The 20663-nt window shown below is 34.3% G+C and overlaps 1 protein-coding gene across 1 annotated transcript in view; it reads left to right on the top strand.

Moving 5' to 3' along the window:
- Positions 1-10056: 10056 nt before the first annotated feature.
- LOC115214449 (autotransporter adhesin BpaC-like) overlaps positions 10057-20663 on the top strand; it is a 37774-nt gene continuing 27167 nt past the window's right edge. The window contains exons 1-5 of the mRNA XM_036504408.1: positions 10057-10098; positions 11008-11015; positions 12179-12207; positions 14890-14919; positions 19703-19723. Coding sequence (XP_036360301.1) covers positions 10057-10098; positions 11008-11015; positions 12179-12207; positions 14890-14919; positions 19703-19723 — 130 coding nt within the window. The remainder of the gene's footprint in view (positions 10099-11007; positions 11016-12178; positions 12208-14889; positions 14920-19702; positions 19724-20663) is intronic.

The following is a 20663-nucleotide window of genomic DNA, read 5'->3' as shown; positions in this document are numbered from 1 at the left end:
CCAGAATTCAATTAACCGCTCAGGTCAACCTTTTTCCTCCTTTCGAGGTCGATAAATTAAGTACCAGTCAAGTTCTGGAATCGATGTAATTGACTTAACTCCTTCCCAAAATTTCTGGTTTTGTGCCAAAATTTAAAACCATTTACTATTATTATTACTAATTTTAGATATTCAATAATTTCAACTAAACTTTTACTGCATCACCTGCCCAACAACTTGAAGTGTATGCATTTTGGGGTGTTCTTGGTTTGTTGGAGTTAGGGAAGACAGACACTTTCCAGCACATTATTGCATCAATTTGATTTTTTATGGGGTTTGGCTTGAATCTTTTGTTGCATTAGTATTGTATTTTGTGTTCGTGAGTAATGCGAGTTATGTCCTGTTTGGTATCCGACTTGAAGAGTACATGTTTGCTTTATTGGGCATTTACTTTATAGAGAGTGTCTAGTGCTCATGGATTGTCTTGTTTGGGTTGCACTATTGACTTGATAGTGTCTTGCGTAGGATGTTTGCTGTTCCTAACAGTATTATTACTTTTGATAGCGTCCAGTGTTGAAGGTCCAGGTATGGTGTCTACGTTTTTGATATGTTTTTATCATACCAGATGCTCTAACTATTACTGGTATTGTTTTTGACTTAATGCTCCAAATATTGAATACTTCAGTTTCGAAATCTTTGTACATTGACAGTTTCTCCACTTCTTTTTGAGAAAATATTATTATTATTATTCTATGTTTGACTTTTGCTTTATATTTGTACAAGCTGGCTCCAAGTCTCACCCAGAGACCTCAAGAGACAACAGGGCTGGAAGTTCATGTTGTTGTTATGCCTAGTGTGCCATATATTTGGGGGGGGGGGGGTTGTACTAATGAATGTCTAAAAAAAGGTCTCTTTCGGCAAATTATAAAACTTGGCACTTGGTTGTTAATTTATCATTGAAGACACTCAAGCATCAATCTCAAAATCCCCAATAGAATAGGTTTTGGGCCTGCTCTACCCTCATGTCAATTCCAATTTCTCCGACATATTTCTCGAATCTGGTTGTTAGTGCTCCGAGGGCCCCTAGAACTACTGGAATAACGGTTACTTTCCTCATTGCTCACATTTTTGTATTTTCCTTTTTTTTAGTAATTTGTATTTCTCTACCTTTTTCAACTCTTTCTCAACTACGCGTGCATCCTCATGTATGGCAATATCTATGATCTTAGTTTCCTTTTTCCTTTTATCTACCACAACAATTTCTGGTTTCCGAGCATCAGCTGGGGAATCACATTGAACTAAAAATTCCACAAGATCTTATACTTATTATTCTCAGTGACACCCTCCAGTTCATGTTCGTACCATTTCCGTGCTCTTCCTAGGCCATACTTTTCACACAGTCTTCAGTGAACAAACTTAGCCAGTTATCGTGCAGCCTTTTGAAGTGAATCTGTGCCAGTTTGCTACCTTAACTCACAAAGTGTGATTGTTTCATTTTTACTGCCGCACATCCTACAAGGGCGCGATTAACTGCTGTTATTTATTAGGAACTTGGTGTTATTAGTTCTCAGAGCTTGTTCCTGGGTGTTGCATATCAATATCTCAGTTCATCCTTTCAGATTACTTTTCCTTATCCATCTTCATGTGTTAGTCTTGTCTTAATCTTAGATTTCTCTGAGGTAATGTCTCTACATTCATTTCCAGTTGTTCTTTCTTCCTCATTTAGTTTCTTAGATAATTTTCAGCGCGTCACATTTTTGGTAGTTATCATGTTGCTATTTCTAGCTGCGGCAAGCAAGGATTTACTCTGCTGTTTGATGCACCGCCCCAGACTGTTCTCGTTGACAACCTAGATCTTGCACCCTATGAGGCCTCTTCTTCCCTTCTTTCTAGGCACATTAAATCTATCGATATCACATTAAATCTATCGATATCCTTGTTCATTGTCATCACTCTTCAAGCTCATTCTTCGTCTACCTAACAACACCTGCACCGTATCGCATTAAGGAAATAGCCCATGTATTCATTACCCTTATCTTGTACTTTCCATTTAGTTTACTTCCCATAATTAATTTGGTTCTTAGATATTCTCGCCTAAAGCTTTCCTTTATTTCACTCTCCCATTCTCCTTGATTTTGTCATACTTCAAAATACCCAGATACTTATATCCTACAATTTCAACATCCTTGATTCTCTCACCGTTGGGTAGTCCTACACCATCGGACGACACTACTTTGCTCTTTTTTATGATAAGCACACCACACATTTTAATCCCAAATTCCATCTCGATATCCGGACTGAATATTTGCAATGTTGAAATTAGACCATTTATTTCACGTTCGTTCTTTCCAAAAATCTTTAAGTCATCCATGTATAACAGGTGATTTAATTTTTCTCCACTTTTCAAGGTGTACTCCGATGTCACTTTCCGTAGTATCTGTGTGAGGGTATTATGCAAATCGCAAACAACAATGACGGTAGTCTCTCCCTGAAATAAGCCTCTTTTAAAGTTAACCTTCACTAAAAATTGTCCACATAAGTCTGTATTCCAGTTATTCATTAATCACATGATGAAATAAATATAAAAAAATAATTGATAATTGGAGCATTGGGCATGATAAAAAAACCTACGAAGAAAAACGTTGAAGCTATATCTGGACCCTCAATACTACACATTGTACAAAATAGAGCACTGCTAGGAACAGCCTGCATCCTACGCAAGACAATATCAATTCGATTACACAACCTAAACAAAACAATTCACAAACACAAGACACAGCAAATATCCAATGAAATAAACTGCAACCGATAGGCGATTTAACCAACGCACTACACGCACAACATACAATACAGACATTAATGCAACAAAAGATTGCACTACATCCCATAACAAAGGAACTGACGCAATACAATACTGTGAAGAGTTTGCACACTCCGAACAACAACAACAACAAAATAGAACATACAATGGTGCACAGCCCAGCATCACAGAAGTGTAGCAGGTGATGCAGTATAATTTGCTTGAAACTACCAAATGTTGAACGATGATAATAGTAATGGTTTCAAATTTTGGCACAAGGCCAGCAAGTTCGGTGGAGGGGGAAAGTCGATTACATCGATCCCATGGTTTAACTGGTACCTATATCATGGGCCATGAAAGAATGAAGGGCAAGGTAGACCTCGGCGGAATTTGAACTCTAGACGGACGAAATGCAGCTAATCATTTTGCATGGCATGCTAACGATTGTAGCAGCTCGCTGCATTAATAACAATGATGATGATGATGATGATGATGATGATGATGATGATGATGATGATGATGATGATGATGATGATATGATGATAATGATGATATGATGATGATAATAATAATAATAATAATAATAATAATAATAATGTGTTCCCACTGATAGACTAAGAGATGTAAGTGTTTGGCAACTAAGTTAATGTAAGAACTCGGAAATTGAAATACGAAAGAAGTGGCATCTTAAAGCGAGAACTGTTCCTGTTATTGTAGGTGCCCTAGGTATGATACAAAAGGGATGTCAGAAACATCTAGATAAGATCTCAGAAGAACCATGTCTCAGAGAAATCCATAAGATTGTACTGACAAGTACTGCCCACATCCTTAGAAAAACCCTACGCATTTAAATGTCTCTGTTGCATTACCTGAAAATGTTTCACTACTTCACCGCCCCACCAAGCTTTCAGTCATACTGTAACATGTAACATCTCTTATCTTTTACTCGCCCCATATTCTTCTTCTTCTTCTTCTTCTTCTTCTTCTTCTTCTAATTAATAATCTTCTAATAATAATAATAATAATAATAATAATAATAATAATTATTATTATTATTATTATTATTATTATTATTATTATTATTATTATTATTTTTTTTTTGTTGTTGTTATTAAAATTGGCGAGCTGGCAGAACAGCACGGTGGGAAAATGCTTAACGGCATTTTGTCCGTCCTTACGGTCTGAGTTCAAATTCTGTTGAGGTCAACTTTGCTTTTCATCGTTTCGGGATTGATGTAATCGCCTAGCCCCTTCCCCGACTTGTGCCTATAGTAGAAAGGATTATTATCATTATAATTACTATTATCATTAATGCACCAAATTTCAGGCCCTGTGCCTTTAGTAGAAAGGATTATTATTATCATTAAAGTCGGCGAGCTGGAAGAATCGTTAGCACGCTTGGCGAAATGCTTAGCGGCATTTTGTCTGCCGCTACATTCTGAGTTCAAATTTCGCCGAGGTCGACTTTGCCTCTCGGGGTTGATAAATTAAGTATCTGTTACGTATTGGGGTCGATCTAATCGACTGCCCCTTCCCCTAAAATTTCAGGCTTTGTGCTTATAGTAGAAAGTATTATTATTATTGTTATTATTATTATTATTATTATTATTATTATTATTATTATTCTATGTTTGACAAGTTGGCTCCAAGTCTCACCCACAGACCTCAAGAGACAACAGGGGGGGGGGTTGGTGTTGTTCTAATGAATGTCTAAAAAAAAAAATTTCTTTTTAAACCGAAAATTATGTTTGTTTTAAACCTTGGGATTACATAGAAAGTATTTTGCGCAGGATATGAGCAGTTCCCATGAGCACTAATATTATTATTATTATTATTATTATTATTATTATTATTATTAGTAGTAGTAGTAGTAGTCGTAGTAGTAGTAGTCGTAGTAGTAGTAGTAGTAGTAGTAGTAGTAGTAGTAGTAGTGGAAACACTATTTATTTGTTTGTTTATAACTAATTCTGTATCCCCCGGAAAGTATTTCGTACAGAAGAACTTATGTAACCAATAGCAATAATCTTAGTTATATCAACACTTTGATAACACTGAACATATATATATAAGAAAAAAATTGGTCTCCGCTTTATTGTGATCGTTGACTTTCTTAAGTAAACATCATGAAGACTATATATCTTCTCATCGTCGTCATGGCCATAGTTTCATGTGAGTATCGTGTGATATACTATTTTTTTTACTATTTCACTAAACTAGCACTTTCTATTACAGATATGGATACATACATACATACATACATACATACATACATACATACATACATAACATACATAAATACATACATACATACATAACATACATATATTTATATATATAGGGAGAGAGAGAGATGGAAAAAGAGAGATCGTGTTACCAGTTTAGCATATACATGTATCTATATATGTACGTACATACATAAATACATGCATACATACATCATTGTATCCTTATCTGCTCACCTGAATTTCTCTCATAGCCACCCATTACTTCGTGGACTCCGTCCCTGATAAAAATTTCGGAGTGTAAATTCAAATCATTTGAGTGCTAAGTATTTTCCATATTGAGAATGTATGTACGTATGCATGTATGTATGTCTGTCTCTTCTATTTCTGAATTATCATAAATCTTCCATTGGGGAGGTAGCCGGTTTCCAACAAAGATACATGACTCCATCTTTGGGATGTAGTTAACACAGATAAATTCACATTTGGAACTTGAGAAAAGTCTTGCATATTTTTACTCTTCCAGTCACAAGTTGCACTTGTAATGTACGAATTAGCCGGTCGATTTCTCTTTCTGAAAATCCCTGTTTATTCAGATTCTCCTAGTGCTCCAATTATTATTGGTATGATTATGAATATAGACCTAGATGATATATATGTCCATATATATCTTCTTTTCTTTTGATTTTCAGAGAGATATTTATATCTGCAGGGCAGCTGACCTCTATGACGGTACATACCTTTGCCCCTTTGTCCCAAACAACAATATCTGACCTGTTAATGTTTACATTTGACAGAAGTTTTGATGGGAATATTCCACCAGTTTTCCTTAAGTTGTTGTTTGTGAATGTATTCCATAACAGAGGGATTTTCTAAGTTTATTTCAGGACATTCTTTTTTGCGGATGGCATTGTAAGTTGTTTTAGCAACAACATCGTGCTGCATAGGGAGGTAGTATCGTGATGACATTTTAGGACAGCTGCTAATCACATGCGTGATGTCTTCCACAGAAACATGACATAGCTTACACATACAGTTGCTCCTTGGGATTACAAGAGCGTCACTATCTCTCATGTTCACCAGATACTTTGTGGCAATATCCTGTTCCTGGATTGCAAACGCATAGCCTTCAAAGTGTGATGTGATGTTGAGGAGAGGACTGAACAACAACCTTCTGGCATTCTCCTTGTTAAGAAACTGCTTCGCTATGCCGAAGCGCCATTACACCCTCCATAGTGTCCCTTGTTCCAGCCACGCCTACCTTCTCCCAGGTTTTGATATATATGTTTGAATGTATGTGTGCGTATATATGTGTGTGTGAGAGAGAGAGAGAAAGAGAGAGTGTGTGTGTGTGTGTGCTTGTGTGTGTGTGTGCTTGTGTGTGTGTGCTTGTGTGTGTGTGTGCTTGTGTGTGTGTGTGCTTGTGTGTGTGTGCTTGTATGTGTGTGTGCTTGTGTGTGTGTGTGAGTGTATGTGTGTATATATTGTTGTATCTAGGAAGAGTCATTATGCTAATATTATTAACACACTCACTGGTTCAATTCCACTAGTTCAATTTATTATTAGTCAATTGGTTGCATATCCAACAAACTAATCGATTGTTTGATTGATTTGGTTAAACATTGATACATTGGTTTTGTTTTTGTTTGTCAAAGTTCTTTCGTTGCCGATTGGAACCCTTTCAATATCTTTCTTCTTAGTCCATTAAAAGATGCTGTGCTTCTCTGCCTGAGACTTTGGGGTCAAACTATACACAAGCATAGGGTGACCCAAAATTAAGGCAACCAATTTTTTTCAATTTTGTCAAAGTAAAATATTGTTGTATTTCGCATCTAGCATTGCAGTACAATCATAAAGGAAACACAATTATGACAATACCACATTTATTCGATATGATCACCTCTGTTTCGAATCACGGCCTTAAATCGAAGTGCAAATGGTTCACATATGGTAAGCAACTGTTCTTGCAGAATCGAAATCCATTCCTAGCGCAGTGTCGAGCATGAACCAGACAGAAAAATCCAACGGATTGAGATCGGGGCTTTTTGAGGGCCATACATCCTTGCCTATGAACAACGGAATATTGTTTTGTCTGTTTGAAGCTGTGGGATGGTGCCGAGTCCTATTGGAGGCGCCAAGGTGCATCTTGAAAGTGTACATTCACCCATGGAAGCTGTTCAGCTTCCAGAATATCACTAATGAATCGCTAGTTGTTAATTTTAACCCACGATGGCACAAAAAACGAAGGAAGACCTTTCAGTGGCTGTCACAGTCGCCCAAACCATAACTAACTTGATTTTGACGTCGATTTACGAGCCAGATAGATACACTCCAAAGTTCGACGGAACCAGATACACTCCAAAGTGTGAATTTATATTGACTGAAACACAAAGAAAACACACGAAGCTTTTATAATGATGTATAATTTTCATATCTTATCACATTTAAAGATAGCTATTGAAGCCTGAAACTTCTGTTGTCTTAATTTCGGAACACTGTATATTCTGCCCCACCACATCTGAACGGGGAATATCACCAATCATCATCCAGTACATAGCTAGCTCCATTCACCAAAGTATCTTGGAAATGGATGCAGGGCGCTTAATCATATACTCTTTACTTTTTTTACTCTTTTACTTGTTTCAGTCATTTGACTGCGGCCATGCTGGAGCACCGCGTTTAGTCGAGCAAATCGACCTCGGGACTTATTCTTTGTAAGCCCAGTACTTATTCTATCGGTCTCTTTTGCCGAACCGCTAAGTGACGGGGACGTAAACACACCAGCATCGGTTGTCAAGCAATGCTAAGGGGACAAACAGACACACAAGCACACACACACATACATTATATATATATATATATATATACATATATACGACAGGCTTCTTTCAGTTTCCGTCTACCAAATCCACTCACAAGGCATTGGTCGGCCCGGGGCTATAGCAGAAGACACTTGCCCAAGATGCCACGCAGTGGGACTGAACCCGGAACCATGTGGCTGGTTAGCAAGCTACTTACCACACAGCCACTCCTGTACATACTTACATATATATATATATATACACATGCATAAGCCGTAAAAAAAAACGTAAACAACATGAGATAGAATATGAAAAACAAAAACATGGAAAACGAACTTTTTTGCGAACAACGAAAGAAACAAATAGAAAAACAAGACAGGCAACATAAAGAACAATCCCTTCATCAGTTGTTCACTGCTTTTTCTACTTCGCATTTCGAGCATTAGGACAGGATGCGTCTTCGTCAAAACAGTTGCTCCCGCAAAGCAAATTTAATAAAATTTGGGATTTGCGGAGGGTCAAAATTGGTAACAAAAGCAGGACAGTAAAAACAAACGGTAAGGGCTGTTAAGCCATAATGAGGTAAAGTGATGAACGCTGGAGAAACAAGCTTTGACAAGTGACAGACAAAAATTCATGCTATCCCTGTAGCTGAACGAGAAGAAAGAAAGAAATTCGAGTTAGGAGAAGAAAGATGGCCGCTGGTCACGCGTGAGCAACGATAGAGTCAAGGAGGAAGAGTGAGGGAGAGACAGGGGCAGATAGAGAAAGGTGAAGGAGGAGGAGAAGAATTAGAGAAAGGATGAGAGAGAAAAAAGGAAAGATAAAAAGAATATAGAAAGAGGAAGAGAGAGAGAGAAATAGAGATAGTGATAGAATAATGTTGCATCAGGATTATTAAGATAAAACTTACTTGGAAATGGATGCGTGGCGTTCACTCATATAATATAAATAATATACATATATGCGTACCCTAACAACAGACTCTCATTCCTTAATACTGATCCTTGGTTAGCGACTGTAAACAACTAAGTACAGCTCCTGCACCCATAGCTTCAAAATATATTGTTCACAAGAATCCAACCTGGTCACACAATATTAAGGTGTTTGTTTAAATGATTCGAGATCTTTATTCTCCGCCGCAGGTGTATTCTCCTGTCTCGGGGAATGATGTTTTTGTGTGTATTGGTTCCCTTCTCAGGGACATATTTAATGCGTATGACTCGCATAATTGACATGAATTTATTGAGTTTCACATCTATGTCATGCATAGAGAGGCTTTTAGTCCAGTCTTGCTGGAGTATTTGTTTTTCAACTTACTTCCAGTCAGCCTTATAGAAATTTAGGCTTGATAGGGTTTGAGCGCCATCTGTGCGGAGTTTATCTTTAGTTAATTCCGGGCCATACATTGTCAGTTCTGTCCAGAGGTCCTGGCCATTTTTGTGCCTGGTTGGACTGAGTATGATCTGCTTCATATATATATATATACCTATATATATATGTATATATATATATATATATATATATATATATATATATATATATATATATATATATATATATAGCCAACTGGAGATGTTCTCCTGGGGCTACAAGCTACAGTAGCATCCTCTCTTAGTGGTTAGCCACATTTAAATGGCAAATATACTTCACATTGTCGTGTCGTTCAGAGATTTATTATTGCTTAGATATATATATATGTTTTGAGAAAAAAGTCGTCAGAATTTTGGAAAAACAGCTTGTTCATTATTCTCGAACTTGTCAAATAAAATTTATATTTAGAATACAAAATGTCCTGTTACCCCTTCCAAACATTCATTTTTGGAGCGAATTTCTTGATGAAATGTAGTTCTGCATTAAAAAATATTAGTATAATATTTGCAAATTAACAATTTAAAAAATCAATCAACAAATAAAATATACTAAAAAAATACATACATACATATATATATATATATATAGTTAATCCAAACAAGAAAGCACAAAAAAACACACAACAACGCGAGGACGTGGAACAAATATAGTATTATTGGACGCTCAGGGAAGAAGGAAAGAAGGAGGGTTTAACGTTTCGAGCGGAGCTCTTCGTCGGAAACATAGGAGAAGGAAAGATCCAGAGAAGGGAAGACAGAGGAAAAAAATCGCCAACGGTACACACGAGGTCATATATATATATATATATATATATATATATATATATATGAGAGCCCAAAGTGTACGCATGCCGCTATAGCTATATAAAAAATACAAAAAAATGGGACAAGAACGCAACCGGAGACAACAAGACATTCAGACAGTTAGATGATACAAAAAGGGACAAGAGAAAAACAAAAACGGTTCATTCGGAGTTTTCTTTCGTCAGTCGAGTTCCAGATTATCTTTTCAGTTTCGGCTGGTTATACTCGACGAAACTGCAAAAATAATCTGGAACTCGACTGAGGAATGACTCCTTGTTTTTTCTTGTCTCTTTTTGTATCATCTAACTGTCTGGATGCCCCATTTTTGTATTCATATATATATATGTATATATATATATATATATATATATATATATATATATGAATGTATGTATATATACGTAAATCTAAAACATCCCAATGCTACACACATATATCTGAACATTTGTAGAGATGTACCACATTTGGTATAAAGTATTCAAATTCTCGACTTTACCTTCAAACATTCAATTTTGGAGAGAATTTTTGATGAAATCTAGTTCCATTGCTTTTCAGTAATGCAGATCGTCCCGTGCACATTTATAAAAGGGAAAAATGTTTAACTTTTGGAGGCTGCATATTTCCAGATGCTTACTTAATGGAATCTCGCGTAATTCCTCTTGTCGGATATGTTGCCTGTGGATTCTTGCACGTTGGCAGAGGGAATTATTTGTTTCACCAATGTAATTTTCTTAGCAGTTTGGGCAGGTAATGCAGTATATGAGGTTTTGCCTTTTGCAGTTCATATCTGCATCTTGAAAAGGGATCCGCTTTTGAATTTTATGTAAGAACCCCTTTCCAAGTATTTGAAGTTGTTGATGTTGCGTGTTCTACATCTTCTAACTCCACATTCTTTTACTAAGAATTCAGATTCATTCTCTGATTTGAATTCTGCCCTTGTGAGGTGTTTTTTAAGATTTTTTGGTTGGCATCTGCTATTCCGTAAGGTGTTTTTTTTCAATCAGATTTTTCATTTTGGGTCTTTGTAGGAGTACAGGTAAGTTTGTGGAAGATGGTCATTCCAGGACTGTGTGTGTTAATGAACGGAATCGTGTTTTCATTAACTTTTTCCTTAGGTATCCGTAGATGTGATATTCAGTTCCATCGCTTTTTTAATCCCCTCATTAATTAATCCTAAGGGGTATTTCTGTGTTGTGGGGAAGCCTTTGATTTCGTTGAGTCGGATTTCACGTATTTTGGGGTCAGTCATTATAGCACAGATGCGTCTATGGCAAGAGTAGAAATTTAAATATTGGTTGGTGTCGGTGTTTTATAAAATATGTTTGTTGTGACTGTGGAGTTCTGTATTTTTATATGGATATCCTGGAATGGTAGTTCATTGCAAATGGATTCTGTCGTGAATTAGATGAATGGGTCAAGTGTGTTCAGTATATTGTTAAATATATTTAGATCTTCATTCGATTTGTCCCAGAAGATGAAGCAATCATCAAGGAAGCGTTTCCACTTTTTAATATATTTCTTGTACTCCTGATCAAAAGTTTTTTCTACTTCCTCATAAAGTTTTACTTCCAAGTATCCCATTACTAAGTTTGCATATGAGATCGTAAACAGCGTACCCATGGCCGTGCCCTTTTTTGTCCATATGTTTTATTGTCGAATCTAAAGGTATTTTCCTCTAGTACTAGGTGTGTGGCCTTGGTGATGAAGTCAGTGTTGAAACGTTCATTTATCCGTTCTCTGTGTTCCTCTACCCGGTATTTGATTGCTTCTAGGCCTAAAGTGTGAGGTATATTAATATAGAAATTGGTGCCATCAAAACTTGTGAGTATAGTATCTTCTGCGACAGTGGAAGGGATGTGTTGGATGAAATCTATGCCATCATGTACATAATTGGGTATTAAAAGCTACAAAGGTTTTAGGAGTATATCCAAAGAATGACTTAGTTGTTGTGTTGGTGCTTGATTTCCAGCAACTATTGGTCTTAGTTTGAGGTCAGAAGGCCTTAGTATTTTTACGTATTGGTACTTCTTATTTATGGCACTTTGTATTTCGGAGCTTTTGTGGATTTTGGGTAATCCGTAGAAATTACTCTCTTTGATTACAGAGCTGCATATATAATCTTCCTCCTTGTCCGTGAAGGAATCTTGGAATTCATTGATTAGTCTCCTGATTTTATTCATTACTGTTTTTTTCTTTTAGGATGACTGAGATGTCATTCTTCAGTGTTTGTAAGGCTTCCTTTTCCTCTTCACGAAGGTTTTGTTTGCATCTGTGGGTATTTAGGGGAAATTTTTAAATCGTGCCTATATATACGTCTAACTATTTGTCCTTTCCCTTGTAGCGGATGAAGTGGGATTTATTTCTGACTATTATTCATCATTTAAATCTTTGTTGTTCAAGAATTCTATAAGTCGGAGGTGGCGGTTGAAGTGTTCAGTATCAGATTCCAGTTCTATGAGATTAGGTGTAGGTGTCGGGGTAAACTTGAAACATTTTAATAGGAGGATCATCTCATTCTCGTTTGACAAATTTATGATCTTCGGGTCTATATGTTGTGTGTGTGTTCATTTAAATTTTGTGTATTATCGGGTCCGGTGTGTTATTTTAGTATTTCCTCCCTAAAAATGGAATTTTGTCACTATGTCTCCGTTTTCTGATCTCGGCGTTCTGGTTTCCATGTAAGTGGGAGGATGGTTCATATCTTTTATATGAATTCCGCTGGTTATAAGTTTTGTTTTCTTCCCTTCCTCCATGCTCTTTTCGCCATTCAGGATATATGGGATTTTTGGTCGTAAATCGTGGGTTGCTTGAGTTATCATGATGATTATTATTCCTATTATAGTACCCGTGCTGTCTGTATTTTATTTGTCTCTCTTCCTATGTATTCATCCATCTAGGGTACATGTTATTTTCGGTTGGTGGTTGTCTGTATGATATTTGCCTATCATGCCCTTTTTCTTTTTATTTATCCATCTATGGTGTGTTGATTTATGGGTTGATTGTCGTCTTCTATATTTCATGTGTTGGTTATTTGCAGTGTTATGCATTGAAGAATATAGGTTTCTGGTCTGTACTTGGGGTGAGACAGGGGTCATTTCCGCGTATGTTCTTGGGTAATTAGAGGTTCGTTACCTCAGTTCGGTTCTTCTGGGGTTAGTGTCTAAGTTTGTTTTCGATTTCTTCGTGTTGTTGTGGTTTCGTTTTCATTATGCATTTGTCTCCATGGTTTTCTTCATAGTTAGTGACTCACTCTTGTTGTTTTTCCCACATTTTTATGGATTTTTCTTCTTCCCGCTTTGTGGCTTCTTTCCATAGTTTTTGCAGTTTTTCATGACATGATTGTCACTCCGCTCAGCAATTTCAGCAAACACACACAACGGGAGAAAGCACCCAGTACACACGCCAGAATCGTGTTGCAGAAGGTGAGACAAACTCCAAAGCGCTTGTGACAGGTAAAAAGTGTAATCTGTATCAGCTGCGAAATGTTCAAAGTTCGAGCAAAGACCATGCAGGGATGCGAGGACTTTTGAGGCATGACTAAGACGAGGCAAACTATTACACTGGTGCCAAGAAAAATTGTGATAAAATGAATTAGTATACCCGATGGTGTTAGGAAGGGAATGAATCCATGGAAAAAACTTTGTACAGAAACGCAGTAGCAAGGTGTGTTCCTTAAAACATTATGAGGATTAAGATAGCATACTCTTGCTAATATAAAATCTCAAAATATTCTAATGATTCCTACAAGACATAATGTACTATTTGGAACCGGATATTCGCACAGTGGCATCTGTGAAGAAAGAACTTGCAGGAAAATGAAAAAAATGTTCGTTCTCTCACAACATTAAAATTATCCATTCAAACGAGCTCTATTTCTCTGTACTCTGTCTCACGTCGCTACCTCTCATTCTTCCTGGCCTTGTACGGAATTATTTTAAGCAATACCAAACAATTAGTATCAATGTATGTTGCTATATATTAATACCTAGCTGAAAATTACTTTAAAAGAAAGTTAACTGGCGTTTTGGTTAGAGCACTGAAGTGTAATTTATTATAAGTCAATATTTGAAATTAGGGAAAACTACGTGGAACAGTAAATTACGTACATTACACACGTTGTCTTTAATAATATCTATTATTTACATTGACATCATGTCTCTGAAAGGAAGAAAAACTGCACTCTGTAAACACTGTCTATCCTTTGGTATTAAGAATGGCGTTTACGAATGCAAGCATTTCTATTTCTAGTACAGGAGCATGGCAGCAAGGTGCGTTTTCACACTCATTGGATATTGGTGAAAGGTTTAAATATTTCTCATGAATCTAGCGTCGCACAATGTGTGAGAAGCAGTCATTCACTCAATGATATTTAAAAAAAAAGAAAGAAAGAAAATCCTGCAGCAATTTGAGAAAATATTTCTTGTGTCTTGAGTCTGGTGGGATGTGATATTTAAAGCAATTCTCAATTTCATTACGAACTATTATGCTAATACGAAAATATTTGTTTTAAAATGTAAATATTATGAAATATTGCCAACCAATAGGTATTGATGTCATGTCTTCCATATAATCCAAATTAAGTAATTACAAATCTAATAATATTTATTCTATATTAAATAACTATAATATATTGCGTGTGTATTTTTTGCGATGTTTAAGATAAGGTAAATAACCTTAAAAAACCCATGTCCTTGCCATTGAAATAGTGCTGATAGGATCACTAATTCATTAAAAAGATTTTCATTGGAAACCAGATATTTTCTCATCTCGAGATGAAAGGAAAGCATGCCATTGAAGACGTTATTAGAGCAAACATAAAAAGGATATATTGTATATTCATAATATCTATTATGAAAAATGACTTTGCAATCCGATATACTTTCTATAATATATATTTTATATATTTCTAGGCGTAACCAGTGCTAATGGAGGTCCAAACGGTAAATAATGCTTATATATAATTATGTTAATATTCAAAGATTCTTATAATTATAATATTCATCGTTTTATTCATAGTTCTTAGGGCTAACAACCTGGCAGAATCTTTAACAGGTCTATCAAATTCTTAAGCAGGTCGTCATCTCTCCCCCTTCGGTATGCGTTGAAATGCTGCCGAGATTATCATTGCATTACCTCCTGTCGTAGACGTTAAAATATCTGAGTTCATGTAAACGATGGAGTAGATCCCCCACAAAATTGCTGTGACCATATTTGCAGCAATTTATAGTTTCATTACGAACTATTATAAAATACGAAATTATTTATGGTTTAAAATGTAAATATTATGAAATGTTGTCAGGCAATAAATATTGATTTATGCTGCTATATATTGATACATATCTGAAAGTTATTTTAAAGAATGTTATATGTTACTTTAGGGAAAATATTGATGTATAATTTATTGTAAATCAATGATTGAACTTCGAGCTATAGAAGATTACATGCATCACAAACATAGCCATCAAAAAATATTTATAACTGGCATGGATATACTGTCTTAGTTTCAGAAGTGGTTAGTATAATAAATAGAACAGAAACCCGATAATGATAATATATTTACGGTAATTAAGCAGAGGGAGAACTGAAAATTGTGGAAGAAGTAAGATTCAGGTGAATGATTGTTTGAAATGCTGATGATAAAGCATTTACGGTCATGCGAATGGCATGAAATATAGAGTTTTCCAGAAAGATTGTAAGTGAAGTAATCTCATCCAGTTTGTGAAAGATTTATTTCATCAAGAACTCTTATTGTAATCATCAATGAAATTATTTTCAAGAGAGTAAATAATAATAAAAATTACAAAGTTACAAAGTATGAATTTAAGTAGTTACAAAATTTCACGCACGTAAGTGTAGATTTTGCACATTGTCGCAAATATTAAAATAATATTGAAACTTGTGTTTATAGATTGCTTTTAGCAAACCTAGTTTTATTATATTGGTTTATAATTGAAAAGCAAATAATTATAGTTATGCATGGTTTTGGAGAATATGGAGCAGTTGAACAAATCATACCATTCTGTGACAAGATTAAAGCTATGCCTCACAGTATTGTTATATGTCAGAGCTCTAATATTGCATTATTAATAACTATTATATGATGAATAGTAATGAAACTGGCAATGAATTCCGAGATATATCTGATAAAGTCATTAAATGATAATTCTGTATAAAGTAAACTGGATGATAGTGTTACTGGTATGTCCCAATACCGATCTGTCTTGTTTTATATGGTAAATTACTGAGAAAGCTTCATGATAAAACCGGATGTCGTGTTTTCTTATAATGCGAAATATGTAATTAAAAAACTAACTTTCATATAAACAGAAATAAATAATTAAAAAAACTAACAAAATTTCTTCTATATAAAATAACAATCATATACATTCCTTAGTGCTTATAGAATCAATCGCACATAAGAACAATTTTCATAGGAAACTACACAATTAAGATAACGTAAATAACATTATCATACCTAAGAGATTGCCATGGAAATATTGCTTATAAAATCACTCGTTCATTATAACGATTTTCATTGGGAATTCCATATTTTCTCATCTTGAGAGATAGCCTTCCATGACAATGATATTATATAAATTCGTATTGAATGAAATGATAGCATGCCATTGAAGATATTATTATAGTAAACATAAAATGATATATTGTATATTATAATATACGTTATCAAATATGTCTTTGCTATCAGATTTTATTTCTATGATAATATGTATTTTATATATTTCTAGAATTGCTGCTAATAAAACCTCTGCAAAAGATAAATATGTTCTTATATAAATATCTTAATAATCAAAGAAATTTATAATTAAAATCTTCATCGTTTAATTGATAAATTCTTGAGGTAACCACATGACGGAATATTGAACGCGTCGAACAAAATACTGAGCAGTTTGATATCTGTCACTTTTCTGTATGCCGCCGAGATTATCATTGCAATAACTCATGTCCCAGAGGGTAAAATTAAGTTACACTTAAATATATGGGCTAATGTAAACGACTGAACAGTATCTTCCACAAAATTGTTGGACCTGTGCACATATTTGAAGCAATTCATATTTTCATTAAGACCTATTATAAAAAATACGAAAATATTTATGATTTGAAATGTTGTAAATATTATAAAATGGAGTCAAACAATAAGTAATGATGTATGTTGCTATATATTGATACAGATATGAAATTAACTACAAAAAGTGTTACGTGTTGATTTGGTGAAAACACTGAAATATAAATTATTGTAAAACAATTTTTTGAGCTTTGGCAAAACTACGTGGAACAGATGACATATATCACAAATATTGTCTCTAATGAATATTTATTACTGACATGAGAATCCTCATGATTTCTCAGTTTCGGAATTGGTTGGTGTAACGAATAGAATAGAAAGCCAATAATAATAATAATAGATTTAGATAATTAAGCAGAGCGAGAACTGAAATTGTGTAAAGAGTAATAATACTCAGGTGAATAATTGATTGAAATGCTGATGATAAAGTATTTACGGTTATGCGAATGGCATGAAATATAGAGTTTTCTAGGAGATTGTAAGTGAAGTAATCTCATCCAGTATGTGAAAGATATATTTCATCAGGAACTCTTATTGTAATCATCAATGAATTTATTTTCAAGAGAGGAGATAATAATGAAAATTACAAAGTTACAAAGTATGGATTTAAGTGAAGAAATCTCACCCAGTTTGGTGTTGGTAGTGCTTATGCATTAAACGATTTTCATTGGAAACCACATATCTTTTCATCTTAATATATATCGTCCATGTCGATTATAATATATAAAGTAGTACGGAAATAAGGGATAGCAAGCGATTGAAGATATTATTAGAGCAAACATAAAAAGATATATAGTATATTCCAACTTTATATTACGAATATCAATTTGCGATCAGATATGTTTACGTAATAAAAGGTATTTTAAATATTTCCAGACACTGGCCCAACTTCTGGAAGAGCAAGAGGTAAATGTTGCTCATATATAAATAAGTTAATTTTCAAAGAATTTTATAATTAAAATATTCATCGCTTAAATGATAAATTCTTGAGGTAAACAATTGACAGTATATTTAATGTGTGGCCAAAATGCCGAGTTGAGCATCATCTGTCCCTTTTCGGTATGCATTGAGATGCCGGGAAGATTATCAATGCATTAGCTCCTGTGCCAGGCGGAAAAATATAGTCACGCCCAACAATTTGGCCTAATGTAAAAGATTGAATTGATCTCCCACAAAATTGCACGACATCTGCCCATCTTTGAAGAACTTCATATTTTCGGTACGAACTATTATAAAGATACGAAAATATTTGTTTTGAAACGTTGTAAATATTAAAAAATTATGTGAAAGAATAAGTATTAATGTATGTTGCCATATATTGATACGTATCTGTATTTTACATTACCTGTTGCATTGGTGAAACAGTTAAGTATAAATTATTGTGTAACAATGTTTGAACTTTGGTAAAACATTATGGAACAAAAGATGACATGCATTACAAATATTACCTCTATTAAATATTTGCTGCTGACATGGAAATGATGTCACAGTTTCGAATGTGGTTAGTATAATAAACGGAAGATAATGACAGAAATAATAATAGAGTTTAGTCAATTAATCCGATCTGGATCTGAAAATGTGTAGGATGTAAAAAGGATTCAGAAAATGATGCAGTATTTACGGTTATATGAATGACATGAAATATAGAAATTTCCAGAAACATTTTGAGTGATGAAATCTGATCGAGTTTGTGAAAGATATATTTTATAGATAGCTCTTACCGTAATCATCAATGATATCATTTTTAGGTGATGTGAAATTAATGAAAATTACAATGTTAGAAAGTATGAATATTAAGTAATTAGAAAGTTGCACGCACATACGTGTAGATTGTGCATATCTTCGCACATTTTGAAATTGTATTAAAATTTAAGTGTTTATAAATAACAGTTAGCAAACATAGATTTAGTATATAGTTTCATAATGTAAAAGAAATAGTTATAGTTATACTTCGCTTGAACGAAAATGAAACAGTTGAAGTATTGTATCAATCAGTGACAACGTGCACGCTATGAATCAGACCATTCTTTATCTCTGGGTGCTCTAATGTTGGATTATTAATAACTTTTGTATGATAAATAGCAGACAATATGGAAATGAATATCTAGAAATATCTGATAAAAGCATTACATTGTAATTCTGTATAAATTAAACTGCATGTTACTGTTACTGTATATTGCAATGTCGATCCACCATGGTCTTGACGTAAATAACTGAGATAACAATCTGCAAAATGTGGAAGTCGTCTTTTTCTCATTATTCGAAATATGTAATTAACAAAACGAATAATATGTATTTGATATGAAATGCTTATATTATATGCCGTGTTCCTTTCCTCGATGTTTACGGTGAGGTAAATAGACTTATCATAGTTATGTCAGTGCATTTCAATTGGTGTTGGTAGTGCTAATGCATTAAACGATTTTCATTGGAAAGCACATATCTTTTCATCTTAATATATAGTCCTCCATGTCAAATATATTATGTAAATTAGTTTGTAAATAAACGATAGCAAGCGATTGCAGAAATTATAAGAGTAATCATAAAAAGATATATAGTATGTTCCAAATATTTATTACGGAATATGAATTTGCAATTAGATTCGTTTGTATAATAATATGTATTTTAAATATTTCCAGTCCCTGGCACCAACACTACAGGTAAGTGATTCTCATATATAAATAAGTTAATTTTCAATGAATTTTACAATTAAAATATTCATCGCTTTATTGATAGATTCTTGAGGTAAGCAACTGACAGAATATTTAACGTGTCACCAAAAAGCTGAGTGGAGCATCATCTGTCTCTTTTCGGTATGCGTTGAAATGCCGGCAAGTTTATCAATGCATTAGCTCACGTGCCAGGCGGAAAAATATAGTCACGCTCAACAATTTGGCCTAACGTAAAAGATTGAATTGATCTCCCACAAAATTGCACGAGCTCTGCCCATATTTGAAGCATTTCATATTTTCGTTACGAACTATTATAAAGATACGAATATATTTATGTTTTGAAACGTTGTAAATATCATAAAATTATGTGAAACAATAAGTATTGATGTATGTTGCTGTATATTGATACATATCTGTAATTTACTTTACCTGTTGCATTGGTCAAACACTGAAGTATAAATTATTGTGTAAGAATGTTTGAACTTTGGTAAAACATTATGGAACAAAAGATGACATGCATTACAAATATTACCTCTATTAAATATTTGCTGCTGACATGGAAATGATGTCGTAGTTTCGAATGTGGTTAGCATAATAAAGCGAAGATAATGACAGAAATAATAATAGAGTTTAGTCAATTAATCCGAGCAGGAACTGAAAATGTGTAGGATGTAAAAAGGATTCAGAAAATGATGCAGTATTTAGGGTTATATGAATGACATGAAATATAGAAATTTCCAGAAACATTTTGAGTGATGAAATCTGATCGAGTTTGTGAAAGATATATTTTATAGATAGCTCTTACCGTAATCATCAATGATATCATTTTTAGGTGATGTGAAATTAATGAAAATTACAATGTTAGAAAGTATGAATATTAAGTAATTAGAAAGTTGCACGCACATGCGTGTAGATTGTGCATATCGTC

The sequence above is a fragment of the Octopus sinensis genome, linkage group LG7 (genome assembly GCF_006345805.1).
Source record: "Octopus sinensis linkage group LG7, ASM634580v1, whole genome shotgun sequence".
In the NCBI taxonomy this organism is placed as follows: Eukaryota; Metazoa; Mollusca; class Cephalopoda; order Octopoda; family Octopodidae; genus Octopus; species Octopus sinensis.
This window is presented reverse-complemented; position numbering and strand designations above follow the sequence as displayed.